This window comes from Mytilus californianus, unplaced genomic scaffold (assembly GCF_021869535.1).
Source record: "Mytilus californianus isolate M0D057914Y unplaced genomic scaffold, xbMytCali1.0.p SCAF_14, whole genome shotgun sequence".
NCBI lineage: Eukaryota > Metazoa > Mollusca > Bivalvia > Mytilida > Mytilidae > Mytilus > Mytilus californianus.
In genome coordinates, this window is record NW_026262626.1 from 20,559,671 (window position 1) to 20,584,251 (window position 24,581).

The 24,581-nt window shown below is 34.3% G+C and overlaps 1 protein-coding gene across 2 annotated transcripts; it reads left to right on the forward strand.

Moving 5' to 3' along the window:
* Positions 1 to 2,102: 2,102 nt before the first annotated feature.
* LOC127724348 (uncharacterized) lies at positions 2,103 to 22,261 on the forward strand. 2 transcript variants are annotated; one of them, XM_052231288.1, is made up of 6 exons: positions 2,103 to 2,237; positions 12,520 to 12,932; positions 16,279 to 16,511; positions 17,141 to 17,341; positions 18,427 to 18,592; positions 21,183 to 22,261. In XM_052231288.1, the coding sequence occupies exons 2-6, from the start codon at positions 12,548 to 12,550 to the stop codon at positions 22,250 to 22,252; spliced, it is 2,055 nt and encodes a 684-aa protein (XP_052087248.1). In that variant the 5' UTR covers positions 2,103 to 2,237; positions 12,520 to 12,547; the 3' UTR covers positions 22,253 to 22,261. The 2 variants fall into 2 exon arrangements, with proteins under 2 accessions (XP_052087248.1, XP_052087247.1); XM_052231287.1 differs by having other exon boundaries at positions 2,104 to 2,237; positions 17,141 to 17,377.
* Positions 22,262 to 24,581: the final 2,320 nt, after the last annotated feature.

The window sequence follows — 24,581 nt, forward strand, 5'->3', positions numbered from 1 at the left end:
CAATATATTAGTATTTTTTTTATCCGTAAATGATTTATTAGTACCCTTAACAGATCAAATGGTATCTAAAAGTCATTTTATGATTATATAAAGCCTTATATTTCAGCCGGGGCGGATCCAGCCATTTATAAAGGGGGTTCCAACTACATTGTCCTCATTCAAATGCATTGATCGTAAAAAAAAAGGGGGTGTTCCAACCCCGAAACCCTCCCTCTGGATCCGCCACGGTATTTATAAGGATATCCATAAATAGATAAAGAATATAAATGATTGGGAATTTGGGATATCCTGAATAGATTAAAGGTTAACCATGAATGAATTAAGGGCAACCTTAAATAAAATAAGAATATCCATTAATTAATAAGGGATATCCTTTAATACATAAAGGATTTTATGAATTCATGTAAGAATATTCATAATTATTTCATAAGGGTACTGTAACCAATTATTATTCAATCATATCTGTAAAATAATGCACATCATTGAATGATTAATTTATTTCATTAACATATCAAAAGATATCCTTTATGATTTAAGAACACACTTGATACAATTAAATAAGGTTTATCCTTTATTAATTGAATGATATTCTTTAACTGTTTATGGATATCCATAAATGATATTTCTACAGAATCCTTAATAAAATTTTAGATACCCTACATTGATTGCAGAATATTCCTCTTTGATTAATTGATTTCCACAAATTTATTCCTAGGAATATCGCAAAATATCTAAGGATATCAAGAATGGAATTGTATAAAACATTTTGTAATGAATGAAGGATATTTATAAATGAAATATCAATAACTGACCAAGAATTAATTATATCCCTAAACGATTTATGCATGTCCTCAGAAGTCCATTTTAGTAGAGTAATGGACTTCTGATATCCCTAAATGAATTAAAAGTACCATTAACCAAGGATTTGTATAGTAAGAAGGATTGGATCCTCGTGGACTTTTGCATGTATGCGGCGTGATTTTGTGTGATTACAAATGTACCCATCGTTCATTTCGATGATGCTCAGCGAGCCTTGATTAATGGCGGATATTCCATCGCCTAAACATCTTACTATACAAATCCCTGCATTAACTAATTTGTGATATCCCAAAACAATTACTGGGTATCCTTAGATGACTGAAGGATGTCGTTTATTTATTTAAAGACATTCATAATTAGTTGCATTTAGGATATCTTCATTCAATTGATGGTTATCCTGAAGAGATTAAATGATATCCCTTACTGTTTTTAAGATATCCTTGGATTATTTGGAGATTCTTAAATGACCTAGCGATAATTATCCTTTTATGATTATTATATATCATTAAATCATTTGAGGATAATTGAATAGTCTCTGGGATATACATAAAAAAATCAATTATGTCCATAAATCTTTCAAATATAAATGCTAATGTAAAAATAAATAGTATTTTAAATGGTTTTCCCTGATTCATTTAATAGACAAATTTCAAATTCTTGTTGAATTATTGATTTTCTTTATGTATTTATAGATATCATTATTCAGTTCAGTAAAACTAATTTGTTCATCAAATGATATTGTTTGGGACGATTCCTATTTACATACATGTACATATCTTAAAGCTTTAATTAGTCTTCCTTTTGTTATCTGGTTGTTACGCACATCAAACACTTTTAACTCATTTTGAAAACGGAAATAGATAAATTATGGATACAAACTTATCAAGCTTCAAAAAAGAACATTATCCTGGCGAAATATACAATTTCTAACTTTGTTGAGTGTTAACTTCAAAGAAATATGTTTATTTTTACCGAGAATATTATGAAATAATTAGTTCTTGTTTGCAGCTTTGATGTCGGAAAAGATGGTAAAATAGCTTATGATGTTGAAAAAAAAATTGTACAAATAAAAATATTTGTCATTTCGATAAATATATTAATAAAAAGGTATAATATGCTGCGTCAAGAATATATCAATAAGACATTTAAGTTTATCAATCATAGTATTTTGATATCGACTTTTATGCGTTCAATAAAAATCGTCTGCAAGCGAAATGATAAATCTGGGTTATATCGTGTCGCTATGGCGACCAGTCAAAATGTAATTATCTAACGAATAATATCAATCGTGTAAATTTCGAATAAATAGAATTACACTTGTAGTTCGGTATATATAAATTCTATTTTAAGAGGTACACACACGACGCCATTTTCTGTTTAAAGTGTATATACATGATATATGTTGTGTGCAGTAAAAGGTAAGCTTATAAGTTTATTGCTAAATTACATTTATTTAAAACCGCATTATTTAAATGGACACAGTCACGTTAAACTACGTGTATAATGCATACTAGAAGTGCATTTCAGTGTGAGTTGTATTTGAATAATAATATTTATTTAGAAATCATGTCTGATAGGATTTAACATGTATTCTCTATACTACAGACGACAGACACACAAATGACACCCTTTTCTGCCACTGACAGCACACCAACAACACCTTTTTGTACGCATGGCAGAAAAATAAAACTCAAACGCAAATTCAAATTTGCCGACAGCCCGTCGTACGTGATGGACGCCAGATATAATTGTATATAATATATAATCGTGACATATCATCAAATAAAGCATATAAATCAGTAATCAATTGGCATTTTCATTCACCAATCATATCATTATGTACAAAACACAGCAAAATATCAAAATATTGGCAGCTGTACGTTTAATAAATTACCCCTCATTGATAGCCAAGGCCGACCAGGAAAAACCGTATTACGGAAACCTGTATCCGAATCAATGCTCGAGCCTATCTCAGGATAATGACGTCGGACCTCGTCGGTTCAAACAGTTAACGAAAAGCAAAAATATTTGTCTAACAATAGATATATAAACATCATTTAAAATAATGGAGTTTACTCGGTCAATACGACGGCTAGAAGTGAAGTTACCACACAAAAAAACACCTTATATATGACCACAACTCAGCCCCCTGATTGGATAGATGTACATCGGCCTACCGAAAATTAACGATTCCATACCGAGAATACAACATTTTCCCGCTATACTGATCGAAACGCGGGAAAATATTAGTATTCTCTATACTACAGACGACAGACACACAAATGACACCCTTTTCTGCCACTGACAGCACACCAACAACACCTTTTTGTACGCATGGCAGAAAAATAAAACTCAAACGCAAATTCAAATTTGCCGACAGCCCGTCGTACGTGATAGAAAATCAAAGAAAGGGGTAATCTATAGGCCTAATACCTTAGATATCTTCAAACGTTTCTCAGTGGAATCTACTATGTAACCGTCTTTACTGGAGTCAGACCTCCATCTGCCGTGCTTCTTTAAGCATCTGTCACTAACATCAGCGTTAGCCGCCATCGTGGCCCCACCGGATCTGAATGAATGAAGACCTATGTTTCCCTCTGGACAAATTGTCCGGATTCTCTTAAGAATTGACTCTCTAGCCGCCGTGTAACTTAGTTTTTTATCTTTTGTAATGAGCTTGCATGTATTACGAGATCTATAAATAGGCCGAAACAAATAAAAGTTTTGCTGACCAGAATCACCAAAACCTGCTAACCTAGTGTATCTTATAAACATTGTGTAAGGACAAGCAGATGAAACACCCCTAGAAATCAAGACTTCAGAACTTTGTCTATATTGGTCGGTTTTACTTTTTTGAATACACAAAATTAAATGAGACTCGTGTACTTTAACATCACAAAAACGTAAGGAACTGACCTCATCATATCTGAGAAATCCTGAAAAACTCAAAATCATCATTGCCAAATCCCTTATAACAAGTAAATCTGAAGAATCTTTAAACATGTCACAAAGTTCAATTAAAGTTTCAGGAGTAATTGGATCTTTCTTTTCTGTCTTTTTTGATGCTACTCTTTTAGAAGCTTCAAGAATCGATGTTACGAAAGTGTTTGTTGTAGGATCGTTTAGATCATTTATCTCATGTGCCCATTTAATACCATAAACTGCGTTAGAAACAGGGTGACAAGTTGAATTATTGTTCAATAAATGTGTTAAATACAGTGCAACATGAACTGGCTGAGCTGGCAAAGATTTGTGACCTTGCAAAGTAATGAAACGTTCCCACCGTTTATATGAATTAAAATATGATTTAACGGTATTGTCACTTTTAGAGTTAATCAACAGTTCACACATTTTCGGATAAAGCTCGTACATATAACTGCCAACTTCTATCCCACTGTCCTGGACGGTCTCCTCCACTGTACGGTCTAATTTAACCCCTGTCAAAATAAATAACGTCATAAGTATATTGCAAACTAAAATTCTATTCTTATAGCAATTAATCTAAATTTTAAGCGCTGTTGTCCAAATACTCCGCACTGACCTCTGCCTCTTTTAGTCAGATTTTCCCCTTGAAAAAACTTGCTATCAACTATGAAATCCTTAAAATTTCCAAGTCGATCCACCAACATGGGCCAAAATGGTGCCGATGTCCATTCCGGGATGACTAAAGTGCCATTACATTTTTCTATACTAATCTTATTTATTACCTTTGGAATCAAACTTGGTGGTGGAACTACCCAATTATTATGTCCACCCCATTCTACTGTAAACGAGTCTATCCCAGCAGTCCCGGGGCACCAAAACTTTGAATTAAATTGCTTGCACTTGGCATTGTAATCATGCGCAAACCTATCTATATCATGTGGACCCCAAACATGATTAAGGTACAGAAAAACCTCATCTTGTATTTCCCAGTCATCACAATCTGTTACCCTACTTAAAGTATCTGCATACTGGTTTGTTTCTCGTGGTATCCAAACCAAGCTCAACTTAATTGCATTCTCTCTGCAGAATTCATCAACGAACAAAGCGATTTTGTGCAAAACTATCTTCCTGCTACCAACATTAAGTATATGTGTGATATTCAGGTTATCTGTGAACACTCTGATAATCTTGCCAGTGAGAATATTGACAAAATTTATCAATATTCTTTTTACAGCCTCGAGCTCTCTCCAGGTCGAACTTTCGGACTGTTCCGTCAACGACCAACTACCAAACATTTCCAAAGGTTCGTCCTCTGAACCAGTGGTAACAAAACCACCGAAACCTGTACCAGATGCATCGCTGAACACATAATAATCTTGTGTTTCATTATAAGTCAACTGACTTAACCGAGATCCTATCTCGTTAAAGCTTTTAGCTTTATGTTCCCAAAAAGTGCATTCCTTGAATGCGTCCGTACTAACTAGTACTTGGGCGTTCCAACTTGCCCTTTGCAATATACATTGATACAAATACCTTGTTCTTAAACGTGCCTGATCTCCTAATACAGGCTGCATTGATATGATCTGTCCTACAATACTTGCAATGAATTTCACCCGGAAAAGCCTAATCCCGTAGTGAAATTGTGTCCTGAAAACTTCTAAAATTTTTAAAAGCTTTTCTATTCTTTTTTCGGTAATTCTTATAACCCCTTCTGTCATATCCCAATGAAAACCCAACCATTCTAAACTTTGAATAGGGGCCCAATTGCACTTCTCTGCTGCAAGAACAAAACCAAATTTCTCCAAATCAGAGTGAATTTTTTCGCTCGCTAACATAGCCTCTTTCATGTTTTTGCCCCCGCCGAGGCCATCGTCTAGATACATGACGATTTTTAAACCTGTACTTCTCCAATATTTGATAACCTCCCTGACTACCTTTGTAAAAATATATCCGCTAGTTGACAACCCAAAAGGCAAAACATTATACACATAATATTCATGCTCCCATTTGAAACCTAAATATGTAGTGTCTGCTTCAAAAATACTAATGTGATGGTATGCGCTTTTTAAATCGTAAGAGAATACAAAATCTCCTTTATCGTATAGTTGTCTAGCAGTTTTTGCATCTTCGTATTTGTGTTTAAATTTAACGACATGTGGATTGATATGTCTTGCATCTAATACTAATCTGAGTTTTGAACCTCTATTATGAGCTACAGTTAGAGGATTAACTACATATGGCCTACGAGACACTCGAGTAATACATCCTTTTTCCAGCAGTTTTTTAAATCTCGCTCTTTACAAAATCGGGATTGTCTCGTGCCGATTTGTTATTTTGTAATTCAACCGTGCATGGAATGGTACTGAAAGGAATTTTATACCCGTTTGCTATAATGTCTATTACAAAATCCGTGGCACCTATTTTCTTCCATTCGCTCAAGCTCTCTTTTAAATGACCTACACCTGTACCGTTATTTTTTACTATAGTAGTAGTATGTGTATTGCTCATTGACTGGACATCACGTGATGTCTGTGTTATTGAATTTACATTACTCATTGAATAGAGTTCACCCGATGCTAGATCGGTCTCTGGGTGTGTATTCAGTTTTACGTTATCGATTTTACATATAGTAGTATCAATACTTATCTTGTGTTTTTGCTCTGCAGCAGACTTTGGACAATTCCTAATCCAGTGCCCGTACTCATTACAATGAAAGCATCTACCGGGTCGTACATCAGACCTGGATCCACCACTAACGTTCACCGGGATCGAATTTGCTGCTTTTGCTGGGGCCTGTTGTGTGTATGGCACGCTCTTGCGGTCTGGGCGTCTTTTTAACTTTTCCTTCTTCAGCTTGCTTTCTGCTCTATTTTGCGCTTTATACATCTTCTTTTCGTCCTCTGAATCTTCTGCCAGTGGGTTAGTTACGTATTCATCTACCACGCGCCATCCCGCGTCTGATGAATCGGCAAGTTTTATCAGCTTTTGTCGATTTTTAATCAAGTCCATACCTTCAGAAATTTTTCTCTTGGCACTGTTAATGTTTGACTGCGTCAAGTTGTCGGTCTCGAATTCGGCGTGTGCTTCTCTAATTTTAACGAACACTTTCTGGTTGTGCTTGTGTTGCTCCTCATTCCCCCTCTTTCGAAATTTGTAATTGTCGGTTAGTGATTCGTCCATTCTTGCTATTTGAGTATCTGACAGCACTTTCTGATTGTCTTGTATCCTCTTTTGGAAACCCTCCAGACGTGAATCCAGTAACTTCGTCATGTTGTTCAACAACTGGTCCTGCGTAGTTTGAACGGCATTTTGTACCTCTGTCTGAATAACTTGCTGTAAATTGGCGTCCATAAGTTTACTCGGTCAATACGACGGCTAGAAGTGAAGTTACCACACAAAAAACACCTTATATATGACCACAACTCAGCCCCCTGATTGGATAGATGTACATCGGCCTACCGAAAATTAACGATTCCATACCGAGAATACAACATTTTCCCGCTATACTGATCGAAACGCGGGAAAATATTAAAAGTTTAACCAGGCGTGTTCATCGATTACAGGTTGATAAATGCAATAAACATAACAGTCATAACATAACGATTTGCGACATTGTATGTTGTCTGGTTGTTACTATATTTACCCCACTTGGCTGTTTTTAAAGATTGTTTTATATAAATAATACTGACCAACTAGTTCATGTTAAGATTATGCATGTGTGTTCCGGTTTTCATTTTTTATCATAATTAATGTTCGTGTTTGATTTATAAATAATTCAAACCCAGTAATTACTTGACAAGATACCCATTTTTGTGTAGGGCTTTGTCATGTTTATTCTACTCTGAGATTCTACTAAGTGTTTTATGTTTGATACTCTGTATCATGTTTTTATTAGATAAGACGAGATTAATTTTATTGCATTCTTTATTGCATCATAGTGCATAAAAAAAGAAGCAGAAGGTTGCAATGGGATATTCAAAACTCACAAGTCGGAGAAAAACTGATGACGCCTTAGCAAAAAAAAACGTAAATAACGAAAAGACTGACGAACATGACGAACAAATCCGTACTACATAGAAAACTTAACGATTGAGCAACACGGACCCCACCCAACACCTGGGGTTTTCATACAAGTAAAAACCCGGTGATTATAGGTATCCTTCGTTGATTGCACATTCGAGGGAAAGTGGACAAGACTGTGGAACACATCCCTGGTCATCTTTGACACAGATATTCTGCTCTGTCAAATGAGGGTGGTAAAGGGTTATTTTCGTGCAACGTGTTTTGCCATTTTTATTTCACGTGCAGCCGTGAAAAAGGTTCGTTATTCACCGTGTTTCGTGAAATCGGTAAAAAGATCAACGTGCAAGAAATTTTTAATTGTTCGTTCATCGTGAAATGGCAATTTTATTTCGCGTTCTTCCGTGCAGATACCCCCCCCCCCCCTTCACGCCCCTCTCAAATGACTGTCGGAAACAAATACAGGGTAGGACATGTGGGAGTATGCACGATGCACACAAGACAGTAATACGTCAACGAGCACGGGTCATGAAAAAAAAATATGGCGCATAAAATATACTATCACAAAAAGGTTAAAAAGAAGAAGATAGTATTATTAACTCCTACCACCAAACTCCTACACACTCTATAGTACTTGAAAAAACACGAAAGTACATGGGAGAGCGTTTATTTGCCGTTCTTCAGCTGAAATACAGTTCGTGTCGACTGATTGAAAAAAAAAATGAGACTGAAAATATCATCAGGATAACTTTTAAAATCGAAAAAAGAATACGAAGTAATAATGTGATATACGTATGAAATAATCATTTTTCTCAATTGAGCTGGGTTTTTACTATTCTAGTTCACAATGTTACTGTTCAAATATAGGTGGTATGTGCGCACGTTAAATTTGTTTTAATTTCGCGTCAGCTTTTTTTGCTATATACCAAGTCAAGCTAACTAAACCACATGTTTGTCTTTCTTTGTACGGCTATTTGATCTGATGAGTCGGCCGGTTGTCAGGGGTTGGTGTGGTCTGTTTTACTGTCCAATATTTTTGGTAACTGAGTTCCTGTATTTCCTCGTAAAAGCCGCGTGCTATCAAGGAGAATCAATACTGAGGTAACAATGTCAGTGGTTTGTCCAGACTTTTTACGAAAAGAATATCTGCATGTACTATACAAATTTCTAGTTTCAGTATTGTTCAGTTAACATATAATTTTCTAAAAATAACTGTAAATTCTAAATACTCGTGAATAATGATTTTATGTACATGTGACGTGTCCTAGTTTATGCATATCTCTTTCCTTTATGGTGTTTATTAGACACTATAATATTTACATGTAAATTGATTATGTTGATAGATTGTTGAATGATTGCTAATTATATCTAGATTATTATAATTAATTTCAATCAACCTTATTTTTAATCATAATTAAGGTATTAACTACAACGTTGTATTGTATTAAGCGTTCATCATTTTATATTTAAGATTTATTTGCTAATAAAACATCAAAAGATTCGTAACAATCCAAATGTTGTCTTATAAGCTTACAAAACATCAAAAGCGCTAAATGTTGTCTTATAATATTATAACCGTCTGGATATGTAAAACACGTTTCTCTGTTTTTTAATTTATCGTTTCTGATATTTGTTTAAAGTAAAAGTAAACATCGGGACCAGATTTTATTTACGTAAATATTAGAATTTACAATAAGTGTGTTTGATATGGAAAATATCATTTTTTATTCGTGTGGAAGAAACACAGTACAATATGAATATAACATTAAAGATAAATGTTAAATTTTGTATGCATACTTTCGTAATATTATTGATTTTTGAGTTTGACTCATGGTGTTATTCATCATGCACATACATGATATAATATATGAGATTTCAAAGAGAAGATTTATTTTTAATTTTTAATTTTTTGTTTATTTGAAATTATAAGAAACAGTAAAAAACGAGTGTCATATTATGCCAAAAAAAAAAAGTGTAGGAAGATTACGTCTATCGGAAAAGTAAATCTCTCACAATTTTAACTGTACATGCCGTGAGAATAATTGTTGTTAGGATCATGCAGATACTGGGGGGGGGGGGGGGGGGGGGGTGCGAGAAAAAAGTAACAATCTATCCAAATGATAGTTTCCTACAAATTGTGTATACTGGAATAAAGTGCGGGAGTTTGACTACCGCGGGAAATGAGGATATGTTGCCAACGTAGAAATTTTGCCTTGCAACAGTCCACCTACGGACTCCTGAAAGTGTTTCTCTGCATGAAGAATAGAATAGAAAGTCCTTATTTCAGCCAGACTTGACTGCATATTTATGCAATCCAAACAACCAAATTGACGCCCCTCTGTTGCGCAAGTTTTCTTGCATGTAAAGAAGGTCCAAGGATGACAATATTTCTATATATCTCAGTCATTCCTTGATGTTTTCATGATACATGTAATAACATTAACGGTACCAATTTTTCTGCACCAGATGCGCATTTCGACAATAAATGTCTCTTCAGTGATGCTCGACGTCTAAATATTTGAAAATCCAAAGCTTATTTAAAGGATGAAGAGCTATAATCCAAAAAGGACAAAAAGTATAGCCAAATTCGGACAAGGGATCAGAGCTTTGCATGAGGGAGATATATTCCTTAATTTAAGATAATTTCGTAAATTTCGTAACAGCAAATTCAAATAACAAAAAAATCCGGATTTTCATGCAAGTACCGAAATACTGGCTACTGGACTGGTGATACCCTCGGGGACTAACAGTCCACCAGCAGAGGCATCGACCCTGTGGTAGTAATAACATTAACGGTAACAATTTTTCTGCACCAGATGCACATTTCGACAATAAATGTCTCTTCAGTGATGCTCGATGTCTAAAAATTTGAAAATCTAAAGCTTATTAAAAGGATGAAGAGCTATAATCCAAAAAGGACAAAAAAGTATAGCCAAAGTCGGGCAAGTTATCAGAGGATAAGAGGTTTTGTGGATCAACTACTTGATCTATAAAAATAAATACATAAATGTCCATTGTCTTTGACCTCATTTTAATGGTTCAGTGACTACTTGAAAAACAGTTAAGATTTTTGGTAATGTTAATTTCTCTCTTATTATGAGTAATATGATAACTATATCTGGTATGTGCGTACCTTTCAAGGTCCTCGTGTCTTTCAGACAGTTTTCACTTGACCTCAACCTCATTTCATGGATCAGTGAACAAGGTTAGGTTTCGTGGTCAAGTCCATATCTCGAATATTATTTGCAATAAGTCCACTATATTTGGTGTATGGAATGATTTTAAGGTTTACATGTCCAGTTGGCAGGTGTCATCTGACCTTGAACTCATATTCATGGTTCAGTGGTTAAAGTTTTTGTGTTTTGGTCTGTTTTTCTAATACTGTATGCATTAGGTCAACTATATTTGGTGTATAGAAATATTTTACGATGTACATGTCATCCTGGCAGGTTTTACTAAAGTTTGACCTTGACCTCATGTTCAGTGTTCATAACTCAATGTTAAGTTTTTGTGTTTTGGTCTTTTTTTCTTAAACTATACTCAATAGGTTAACTATATTTGGTGTATGTAATGATTGTAAGGTGTATATGTCTGTCTGGCAGGTATCATCTGACCTTAACCTCATTTTCATGGTTCATTGTTCAAAGTTAAGTTTTCCTAGTTAAGTTTGTTTCTTAGATACTATATGCAATAGGTCAACTATATTTGATTCATGGAATGATTAGACCGCCTGGAATATTCAGGCCTTCATAAAACTGAAAAAATAACTTTGTCTAAGACAGATTGAAAATCAATATTCTGTGCTACAACATGCAGGACATTTAAGGAAATAGTTGTGTACACAAATGTTTGCACAAAACAAATAAGCCGTACTAAAAACAGTCATATTCCATCCACAAAAAAATTCTCCTGACCCCCCACCTCCATCTCCAAAGAAAGATCAAATGGCCTTCCACTAATAATGCTAAAGGCGGAGTATATTGAAAGAGCAGTATCGATTATTAAGTGCACATATAGTACTGTGTAGAGTATCACCAGAAACAGATACGAACACGGGCACTTGTCTCTGAAAAAAAAAATCCTATATACCTGTGTTAAATTAAGGTAAATAGGATTTATTATTTCAGAGACAATTGCCGGTGGATACGAACATGATGGAGACTTTTTTTTCTACATTAGAATTTTATTTTTAACCAAAAAGGATTTAAAAGCAAAACTTGTTTACGACTAAACATTGTTAAGTTTAAACGTGCCACATAAAAACTTATTTCTCTGACCACCAGAAACCCTACCAGAAAGCGAGCGTACACAAGGCTTTATTAACACGATGGGGAAAAAAAACAAGAAGATACCATGGGGACATTCAAAATTCATAAGTCGAGATAAACTGACAACGCCATGGCAAACAAAACCCAGAAAGACGACGAAAAGTTCACAAAACACTTCACAGCTATAGAAAACTAAAGACTGAGCAACACGAGCCACGTCAAGATCTGGGGATGATCTCAGGCGCTCCGGAAGGGAAAGCAGATCCTGCTACATTAGCAGCATCCGTGGTTAAAGATGGACAATACCGCTGACAGCAGTTTTAAAAAGTACAATCATCTGCCGTGATAAGAAATTAAACAATCAATTTTCAATGATATTTCTAAGGGCTTCTCTGTTGATATTTACACGTTTGTTACTTTTATGCTAGCATTAATGCCCTGAGTGTAAGAATCACAATTAATAATTAATTTTATTATTTTCAAACAGAATTTAATGGTACCACATACCTCCAGCTATGTCAGATAAAAGAAACCAATCACAAGAAGCGACACCTGTCGACGAAGACGACAATGACGTCATGATCACTGAAGTAACATCAGCACCTAGCTTTCCTACTAAACCAATCCCCAGACAATCAACCACAACCAACAGGAAACATATGCCTCCTACAAATGCACTGAATGTTATGACGAAAATGGGACTAAATACCACAAATCCTAAAATTTTACAAGCATTGAAGGTTATGCAAGGGACCAAATCCAAGAGGGGACCAAAGGAAAAGGCTACTTTCCAGAGATATATATACTGTCTACCAGATAAATCTTCTAAGTTACCAAGATTTTCATCTTCAGACGAAACGGAGAGAGCTATTGTGAAGCAGCATCAAGACCAAGGCTTTGGTAATATAATAGTGTATTGTTATTTGATGCTGGCAAGCTCGTTGTATGACAGCTGTGATAGGATGTGAGGAATAACCATCACGTGGACCGTTTTTAAGGCTGGAAATCGCACATTGGTCTGTTAAAAGCATCGTTTATTTTCAAACAATTGACAACATTTCATTTTTTTTAAATGTTCAATCTATCGCGGGATGAAGATAACCTCATTTAAATGGCAAAAATTACCGCCCGGATCGACATTTCTTGGTAATATATTTGACTGCCACGAGAAAGGCATTCTGTTTGATGGCCGGTTGGGTCGAAAGGCTTCTTAAAATGGTATTAATTGCTTCTGAGGCATGCAAGCGATATTTAGATTAGATAAAGGGTCAAAAGCCACGCAGTGTAGCGGTGAAGTGCAAAGCATGGTGCAAGTTTATTCAGGACATGTTATTGTCTTGAATATGCAATACTTTCTGCTTGTTGTAAAGTAGCCATTAGGCAATCGACCAATCATTCACCTACTCGGATAGATTAAGTATAACTTAAGCTTCTTGTTAGGGAACGACCATTTATCTTCAAAAAAGGGGGATGGGATTGTATGGTTTGAAATATTCTGATCCCCAATTTGATGAAAAACAAATATTGTGGTCAAGCAGATGACAAAAAAAATATTCTGATTTTCCCCATACCTTCAATTAGACTCTTCATTTATCTAAAGGTCAATTGAATTGAAAGAATAACTATGTTGCTTTTGAAGTGTTAGTCCATAGATGTAACCAAAACAAAATTATTTGATGTGTATTTATAAAATTTAGAAAATTGATAAGCTACTAAACTGGGAAATGGCTTTTGTACGTTAATTTTGAACAGATACGTTACTGTGGAATCATTTGCATAAAAATTAACCACTTGCATAAAAATTAACCACTTGCATAAAAATTAACCACTTCAACGGGATCTATTTAACTGCATAAATATGTTTTTACATATTTGATCTTCCTTTTCAACAGTGAAAATGTCCTGTTATTAGAAACATTTTTGAAATAACGGACCAAGAATAATTTGTTAAACAGATACTGTACCAACAGATACGTTACTATGTTTCGATCAACGATGAAATATCGATATCATTTCGGAATTCAGACATATGAGCTATCTGCCTTAATACATTTTTTTTTTTTTTTTTTAATGATCAATGAATAATATCATCAGTACAACAAGTTATGAGCTGCAATTTGCGAAGTCATATGAAGGACAACGTCAAATTTGGTAATTGTACTGATTTTAGCTGGATATTTTAATATATTTTTCGCTAATACATGTAATATATTAATTTAGATATTTTAACACATAGATAAGAATTAGACATTTGAATTGTGTACCTACAGGATAAAAATAGCGTAAAAGTATTGTAATTCAGGGTGCAAACATTAAGTAACGTATTTGTTTCCTATGGTAACGTATTTGTTGCATGCCTTGAACAGATACGTTACATCTTATACTCTATTTTTTCATTCAAATTTTAAGCGTTACGCTCACTTCTTTGATTTCAAATATTATATATTTAAAGTTTATTTATAATTAATAGTTCCAGGACCGATATAACAGAGTTTTCAATATCGTCTTCTCAACAGATACGTTATCTGTTCATTTCCAAGGTGAAAAAAAAGATAAGATATATAAACATTTGAAAAAATATATGAAATTAACAAGAGCAATTCTTGTTAATTGATATGTAAACATATGTATGCCCCCGCCGTAGCGGATGCATGGGGCATTAAGTTTTACCCTTGTCCGTCTGTACATCCGTCCGTTCGTCCCAAAATTGGTTTCCGTTCTCTAACTTTAGTTTGCCTCGACCAAATGTTATGAAACTTATACACTATGCTTATTACCACAAAACACAGATCAAGATTGAATTTTGGTGGTGTCACTTTTACTTTTCCAGAGTTATGCCCCTTTGCAAATGGAAAAAATGCTGAATTTTTCGTTTCCGTTCTCTAACTTTAGTTTGCCTTAACCAAATGTTATGAAACTTATACACAATGCTTAATACCACAAAACACAGATCAAGATTGAATTTTGGTGGTGTCACTTTTACTTTTCCAGAGTTATGCCCCTTTACAAGGGGAAAAATTGCTGAAATATTTGTTTCTGTTCTCTAACTTTAGTTTGACTCAGCTAAATGTTATGAAACTTTTGCACAATGCTAATTACCACAAAACACAAATCAAGTACGAATTTTGGTGTCGTCACTTTTGCCGTTCTAGAGTTATGCCCCTTTAAAAAAATGGAAAAAATGCTGATTTTTTCGTTTCCGTTCTCTAACTTAAGTTTGCCTCAAATAAATGTTATGAAACGTATACACAATGCTTAATTACCACAAAACTCAGATCAAGTACAACTTTGGGTTGCGTCACTTTACAGTTCTTGAGTTTTGTCCCTTTATAACGTTATATGCAAGCGGGGCATCATCTGTGTCCCATGGACACATTCCCCATTTATTTGATTAATATCTTGATACATATTTAGTTAAGAACAACTAATTGTTATGTTTTTTGTCTTCACAGTTACATTTAATCATCACCAAGATTTATGATTAATAATAGCATCTTAGGTACCTCTAAAATAGTTTTGGAGGAAAATATTAAAGCAATGACACTTTGTATGAAAATTCGTTTGCTAAAGAAATAAAACATGACGGTAACGTATCTGTTATGTGGAAAACAGTGACCCATAGTCTTGACCACGATATTATATTCACAGTAAGAGCTAAGATCCACTTTGGAATCTTTCACATCATATACGAATCATTTGAACATTATTTTAAAAGTTGGTTTACACACATTTTTTTTCCAAGTATAATTTTGACAAATGGTTCCGATTTGCTGAGAATCAGTGTATATATAGTGTTAAATTTTGAAAAAAATATAATTTGATTAATAGCGTCGAAAAATTAAAAAAAAATGTTCTGACTCGGACAAAAAACCATAAAACCATAACACCCCATTGAAGTTAAATGGTTGCTCCCTGTTCAGCCAATGATATGTCTTGTTGGTATAAGATTTGAGCTTTTACCTCTTTCAGCAAACATGGCAAATGTCAAGAAGACGAAATTCGATAATTTAAACCGATTACTTCTCAGTAATTCATTGGACTTTGTTCCACCTCCGGCTTTTTTGTTTGTTTTATTTCCATTTCCTCATGCACGTGCTATATACTTATAAATCTTCTTTTTTTTGTTGAGAAAACATGACAACATTTATCAGCTAACATATTTATGTCAACATCTATTAAATATGAAAACATAAGAGAACCTTCTTGAATATTGATTATATGGATATATTATGTTCTTTTATAAAAGGATATCCCCAAAACGACTACAACTCAGGCTTGCCATCAAGGACAAAATTAGATCTGTATTTAACACAAAGAGGATTTGACTCCTTTTTGAGGAACACCTACCCTAAGCTTGCCAAGAAAAACTACGACATTTACAAGATAGATAAACAAAGACGTTTGTTACGGATAGCCACGTATACACCAAGAGCTATCAAAGACACGAAATACCAGGGCAGCTTGATTATAATTCCTTATGTAAGTTAACATTATTTTGATCTCTTATGAATTTTTTTTTCACCAACATGATTGCTCAAAAAAGGACAACAAAGGTACAAAAGTTGCACACAGTATTCACGAAAACCTGTTAACTGTCAAGCCCGAAAACAGTTTCATAAAAAATCTTTAAATTTATAAGGACTGTTAAGCTTTCTTTAAGAATACTTTACTGGCCCGTGTTGTATGGCTTGTGAAGACTGCTTACATATTTGTATAACACATTCAGATTTACTAGGCATTCGATTGTTAAAGAGAAAAAACTCCCAAATGTATTTTACAGAAAAAGCATTGAAATGAGTTCTGCATTTAAAAAAAATCTCATTATTTTAAAAAGTTTGCTTCCTGTTTGTGTACACGCCATATTTAAGTCTATTTGTTATTGCTGTGAAAAAAGCCAACAAAGTATGCAGCGGAATCGATGACAAGACGTTCAAGATGGTCTGAATGGGTGAATACAGAACAAACAAAAATGGACCGAAAAATTAAGAATAGATAATATTAGGCTGAAAAAAATAAAGAAAAGATAATTATGGGCCCAACATATAAGAAAAGAGGAGATAATTGCAAAATACAATTTGTATTTGTTTAGTTTGTTAAATATTTTGCAGGATGATCCTAGCGACAGACCACCAGGAACCTTGTACAGATATGCTAGTGGACCAGAAGAGTACATGTTTGAATATTCAGTAATGGTTAGTCCAAGAAACAAAGACGATGCTCTTAATTCAAGCCAAACACAACAATCAGACGAGGCTTCTTTGACCTTTTCTGATCAACAGCAGCAACTTACAGATGCTATTACTTCCAGCGTAAATACAATTCTCTCTCATGAATCTCAAAATAAGGTACTTATCCCCATGAAATAATTTCATTGATGTTTATTTTATAAAACTCAGCTTTATTTTATACGACATTAAGCCAACATTTTCTAAGGGTTGATTTTTTTACAATAAACCAACACATCTTTTCTGAATAGAATAATATGTTTATTTTGTGTTGATGCTGGGACAATATTTTTTTGTTTTAGATCAACGATAATTTGCGAATTTTTCTCTTCTCTAAGTTTTCAGATAGATACTCCCTTTTAATATATATATACGCTGTAATTGACCATAGGGAGAGTGTTTTTATCGGATAATTAGTTATAAAATTACTGCCGCTGGTACCTATTTTGTACTGTTAGCATACCTTAATCGAAACATATGGATTTTTTTATAATCATTTAATTGTTATTATGCTTCATATTGTTATCATATTATGACAGTTCAAATGGTAATTATAGTACTGCAATTATAAATTTCGTATATAAATTATCGCTACGGTTATGCTTTTGTGTAAAGATTGAATACTTCGTTCCTACACATGCAGTAAATCGAACAAACCATCATATTAAACGACTTTCACTTTAAGAAGTAGAAGAAGTGGAACAAAGAGCACACACACCAACAATTATAGAACAGACGACTAGAGAGTTCTCATTATACTATAGGATAATGTATTTTTCCCAGGAATTACTAACCAGAGCGTCCTGTAGGCATACTATGCCGTATGTTGTGTTATGACATCTACCGCTTATCAAATTTCTGCATAACGAATACATATAGGCTATGAATAATCAAATCTTGCCGAAACTTGGTGGCAAGGTTTATGTGAGCATTCAATACTGAGTGATACATTTTACATTCATTGATCATCAACTTCTGTTTATTGAATACATTTACTTGTAGCAGATGTATTAACTGTGAGCAATAATTCACAGTTCAACTTGTTTTTTCATCAACATTTAGTATCGATCTGTGCATGAACTTATAATGATAAATAATTTTTGGGTTGCTATCTTATTTACATATACCCCGTATATCTTATTCATATATGTGTTTTATTTTTTCAAAAGAATCCCGAAGCCACTGAAACTGAACAGTTCGTCATTAAGATAGAAACGGATAGTAGTGATGCTGAAATGGAAACAACAGTGAGTTCTAGTAAAGTGATACAAGAGGAATTACCACGTGACACAACTCACAAAGAAGCTGATACATCACAGCCAGCAGGTCTCAAAGGTACAAACTAATATTTCGTTGATAATGGAGACAATCTAACATATTAGACGTAGGCATTTGTTGACTGTTTTTCCCGCATATTTCGTTAACACATAAAATGTTCCAAATAAATTGTATAAATCAATAATTATTCATTTTAAGAGTACATCTTTCATTTGATGTGAGAATTTATTTAACCACTGCGCGAAAAAAATAATTCTGTGAAATCTCATAAATAACAACCTAGAGGAATCTCTTCGTTTTATTATACGACCGCAAAATCGTATAATGCTATCATGTCGTCGTCTGCGTCGTCCGAAGACGCAGTTAGTTTCCGGACAATAACTTTAGTTTAAATGAATGGATCTCTATTAAATTTTACCATAAGGTTCATTACCACAAAAGGAAGGTTGGGATTGATTTTTGGGGGTTATGGCACCAACAGTTAAGGAATTAGGGGCTAAAAAGGGGCCAAAAATAAGCATTTTTGTAACTTCCAGACAATAACTTGTGTGTTAGTGTATGGATCTTTCTGACATTGTACCACAGGGCTCCATATCACAAAGGGAATGCTGGGATTGATTTTGGTGGTAATTGCCTCAAAATTTTAGGAATTAGGGGCCAAAAAAAGGGGACAAAAAACAAGCATTTTTTCTAGTTTCATGACAATAACTTGTGTGTAAGTGTATTGATCTTTCTGAAATTGTACTACAAGGTTCCATATCACAAAGGGAAAGCTGGAATTGAGTTTGAGGGTTATTGTCCGAAACGTTTAGGAATAAGGGGCCAAAAAGGGACCAAAAATAAGCATTTTTCTAGTTTCCAGACAATGACTTGTGTTCAAGTGTATGGATCTCTCTGAAATTGTACTGCATGGTACCATACCACAAAGGGAAGGCTGGGATTGAGTTTGGGGGTAATTGCCTCAAAATTTTAGGATTTTGGGGCCAAAAAGGGGCAAAAAACAAGCATTTTTCTAGTTTCAGGACAATAACTTGTGTGTAAGTGTATGGATCTTTATAAAATTGTACTACAAGGTTCCATATCACAAAGGGAAAGCTGGGTTTGAGCTTGGGGGTAATTGCCCTAAACGTTAAGGAATTTGGGGCCAAAAAGGGGCAAAAAAAAAAGCATTTTTACAGTTTCCAGACAATAACTTGTGTTCTGAAATTGTACTGTAAGGTACCATACCACAAAGGGAAGGCTGGGATTGAGTTTGGAGGTAATGAATCATAAGGGGGTTCAAAAAATTGGGGGGGGGGATTTTTTTTTTCCTTTTTTTTTTTTTTTTTCCTTTTTTTCCTTTTTTTTTCTTTAAAATTTTCCATTTTAAGTTTGTTATTTTTGATTTATATATAAAAGCAAATAATAATGATATGGTTTGATTTCATCAAAAATTGAAATATTGGGGTTCTTTGATATGCTGAATCTAACCGTGTATTTATATTCTTAATTTTTGGTCCCGTTTTCAAATTGGTCTACATTAAGGTCAAAAGGGTCCAAAATTACACTTAGTTTGATTTTAACAAAAATTGAATTCTTGGGGTTCTTTGATATGCTGAATCTAACCATGTATGTATTTAGATTTTGGATATTGGACCATAATGAGTAAATTAAAAAAAATTAAGTTCTTAGACCACATTCATTCTGTGTCAGAAACCTATGCTGTGTCAAATATTTAATCACAATCCAAATTCAGAGCTGTATCAAGCTTGAATGTTGTGTCCATACTTGCCCCAACTGTTCAGGGTTCGACCTCTGCGGTCGTATCAAGCTGCGCCCAGCGGAGCATTTTATTTTATACGCTATTTCTTTATGAATGCGCTTTATTGATTTTCGACAGTATGACAGTATGTCATTACAATTATAGACAAGAACTTATAACTTCTAACAAATTAGTAAACAAACATCACGTGTCCTATTTTGCTTGTATGCTTCGACGACAAATTGTCGGACATACACATGTTTAAGAAAGAGAGGCGAAAGAAACCAAAGGGACATTCAAACTCAAAGTTGAAAATAAACTGATAACGCCTCGGCTAAAAAATAAAAAGACCAACAGACAAACAGACAAACAACAATACATAATACACACCATAGAAACTAAAGACTGCATTAGCAACACGAACCCCACCAAAAACTGGGGATGATCTCAGGTGCTCCGATTTACTATAGTAAATTAACAAAAACATATATTTTTTTGATGTTTGTATAAATATAATTCTGTTAAAGTGTTTTATTTTAAGAACGCGATTATCAGGGCCTGAATTGTTCATGGATGATTCATATTCCTATTTTTATTGTCCTTTATTTTGATCGATCTTCTGTCATGATCTTCTTTACGTGAATGAAGGAATTTATTGTAATTGCGAAATAAATAAAATTAAACAATTGTAATACTTCTCCCCTTATTGTGTGCCATTTGTCCAGTCTATCGTTTTCTGAGGGTGTTGATTGGGGTTTACAGAATAGAGAATAGAGAAAAATGGACCAAAAAAATAAAGAATAAAGAATATTGGGCAAAAAGTATAAAGAATAGAGAAAAATGGCCTAAAATATTTAAGAATACAAAAATGAAGGACCCCCATCAAGACCCTCTTTTCTTTTTCAGATCTTTTTGGTATTTTTGAAAGAACTGAACATTTGAGGAACCAGTTAAAAGACAATGTATTCTATATACACATCGACGACAATGATTTGGTGCATAGTATTTTGCAAGTGTACAGACAGTATTTGAATATCTTGGAACACAAAGTTGTCGTCTGTTGCATAAATCACCAGGTGAACGAAAACGAAAGACATCAGCAAAATCCGATCCAGCCATACTTAGTTAGATTTTGGGACGAAATCTTCGATTTATGTTTCGAAGGTGATAAGGAAAAGATTCCAATATGTTCTTCTGATATGCCTGAGGACATTTTTCTCATTCTCGGGCGCGTGATGTATCATGGGTTAATTCTTCAAAATTATTGGCCTGTCAGGTTTTCGCAAGCTTGCTGTTCTATCATTATAACAGACACTGTTTCAGATAAACAGCTTGCAGAGTCATTTCAAAAGGTGCTTTCAGATGACCAGAAAAACGTTGTTGCAGCAGCGAAAGCAGAAATACGATCTGGAGTTGCAATATTCGACCTAGCTACACAGGTAAATCTTTGCCGGACTCTGCGTTCCTATGGAAACACAACAAAACCTGACCCAAGTACCTTAAACGAATGTCTGATGAAATTAGCGAAGTTTTCGTTGATTCAAAGACCATATTGGTGTTTATCCCAGATAAGATGTGGTTTACAAACAATTCATGGTAATTTATTTCAGAACGTGGAAGAAAAAGATGTGTTCATGTTTTATTCAGCATTGACCCCATCTGCATTATCGTTATTTGACAAAATTGTTTACTTGTTTTCAACTTGTGACGAAGATCCAGAACTTGAAATCGAAGAAAAAAGAGTCAAAATTTATTTGGAGAATTTTATCATGAGTTTTCATTCTTCAAAGCTTGCAAAGCTTCTTCTTCGATGGTGTCAGACAGATTGTCTTAATAGTACTCACGTTTATGTGAGATTCGCCAAATCATCAGTTTGCCAAAGACCTATATTTGACGCGGATGTTTCTACAATGACTCTGTCGTCAGTTTATACGTCACAAGAAGAATTTTCACTCATTATGTCGCAAGAAATATAAAAATGTAGTTCTGAGTAGCAAGTTGTTAATTTATTTTATTTAAGTACAATGCATTTGATAGATACGATGGTATAGTTATCAAAGGTACCAGGATTATTATTTAGTACGCCAGACGCGCGTTTCGTCTACATAAGACTCATCAGTGACGCTCAGATCAAAATAGTTATAATTCACGATTTTAAGACAAACTTACATGGGAGATGGATAAAATTTATCTGCCACAACTAACAAGATTTTTCAAAATTTTTATTTTTTTTCAAAATTTAACGCCACTTTTTATTTGGATAGGAACACTTTTTTTGGGAGGATTTTTTTTTCTTCATAATTTTTTTTTTTTATTCCCAAAAATTTTCCATTTTTCCGTTGATTATTTCTGATTTATATCTAAAAGCAACACATACTGATATGGCAGTAGATACACATCAAACAGGGTGTGTAAATTATTACATATAACAGATTAGTTAAGTATTGTGCAACATCACAGTATTGCGCAATAGCACATTATTGCGCAATAGTACAGTATTGCGCAATATCACAGTATTGCGCAATATCACAGTATTGCACAATAACAAGAAATATTCAATTGAAAATAAATACAAATCTTTTAACCAATTTCAATGGGATTAATCTAAAGTCTTTAATTTTTGGAGGTTCTAACCTTGTATTACTATTTTGGATATTGGGCCCCATAAATTGGTCTACATTGAGGTCCAATGGGTCCAAAATTAAACTTTGTTTGATTTAATCAGAAAATGATTTTTTATTTTAGGCCCTGTTTTCAAATTTGTCCATATTTAGGATTGAAGGGTCCAAAATCAAACTTTGCTTGAATTCCACTAAAATTAAATTTTTGGTGTTTTTTATCTGCTGAATCCAACCATGTTGTTAGATTTTGGATATCAGACCATACTAGGTAAATTAAATGTCCCATTTCAAATTTTTATACGACCGCAAAAATTGAAAATTTTTTGGTCGTATATTGGTATGACGTTGGCGTCGTCGTCGTCGTCGTCGTCGTCGTCGTCGTCGTTGTCGTCGTCGTCGTCGTCGTCGTCGTCCGGCGTCGTCTGGCGTCGTCCGAAGACACATTGGTTTTCGCACTCTAACTTTAGTTTAAGTGAATGGATCTCCATGAAATTTTACCATAAGGTTCAATACCACGAAAGGAAGGTTGGGATTGATTTTGGGGGTTATGGTACCAACAGTTAAGGAATTAGGGGCCAAAAAGGGGCCAAAAATAAGCATTTTTGTAACTTCCAGACAATAACTTGTGTGTAAGTGTATGGATCTCTCTGACATTGTACCACAAGGTTCCATATCACAAAGGGGAGGCTGTAATTGATTATGGGGGTAATTGCCTCAAAATTTTAGGAATTAGGGGCCAAAAAAGGGGCAAAAAACAAGCATTTTTCTAGTTTCATGACAATAACTTGTGTGTAAGTGTTTGGATATTTCTGAAATTGTACTACAAGGTTCCATATCACAAAGGGAAAGCTGGAATTGAGTTTGGGGGTAATTGCCCTAAACGTTTAGGAATTGGGGGCCAAAAAGGGGCCAAAAATAAGCATTTTTCTAGTTTCCAGACAATAACTTGTGTTCAAGTGTATGGATCTCTCTGAAATTGTACTGCAAGGTACCATACCACAAAGGGAAGGCTGGGATTGAGTTTGGGGGTGATGAATCATCAGGGGGTTCAAAAAATTTGGAGGGGGGGGGGGGGGGGGGGGGGGTTTTTTTCTTTTTTTTCTTTTAAAATTTTCCATTTTAAGTTGGTTATTTCTGATTTATATTTAAAAGCAAATAATAATGATATGGTAGGAGATACACACCAAACAGGATGTGTAAATTATTATATATAATAAGTATTGTGCAATAGCAAGAAATTTTCAATTCCACAGTATTGCACAATAGCAAGAAATCTTCAATTGCACAGTATTGCGCAATAGCAAGAAATCTTCAATTGCACAGTATTGCCCAATAGCAAGAAATATCCAATAGCACAATATTGCGCAATAGCAAGAAATTGTCAATTGTACAGTATTGCGCAATATCAAGAAATATTCAATTGCACAGTATTGTGCAAAAGAAGATACTTCGTATAAATTGCTTATTTCTTGATCAATTTCAATGGGGTTTTATTCTTGAATTCTTGGGGTTCTTTAATATGCTGAATCTTACCGTGTATTAAGTTTTTGGATTTTGGGCCCCGTTTTTAAATTGGTCCACATTGAGGTCCAAAGGGTCCAAAATTTAACTTTGTTTGATTTCATCAAAAATTGAACTATTGGGGTTCTTTGATATGCCGAATCTAATCGTGTATTTAGATTCT

Bases quoted from the DNA above. Each gene is read 5' to 3' on its own strand.
- LOC127724348 (XM_052231287.1), top strand. From the start codon at position 12,548: ATGTCAGATAAAAGAAACCAATCACAAGAAGCGACACCTGTCGACGAA. The intron at 12,933-16,278 runs GTAATATAATAG...CTTTTATAAAAG, and splicing joins GCATCAAGACCAAGGCTTTG to GATATCCCCAAAACGACTAC. The intron at 16,512-17,140 runs GTAAGTTAACAT...AATATTTTGCAG, and splicing joins GCTTGATTATAATTCCTTAT to GATGATCCTAGCGACAGACC.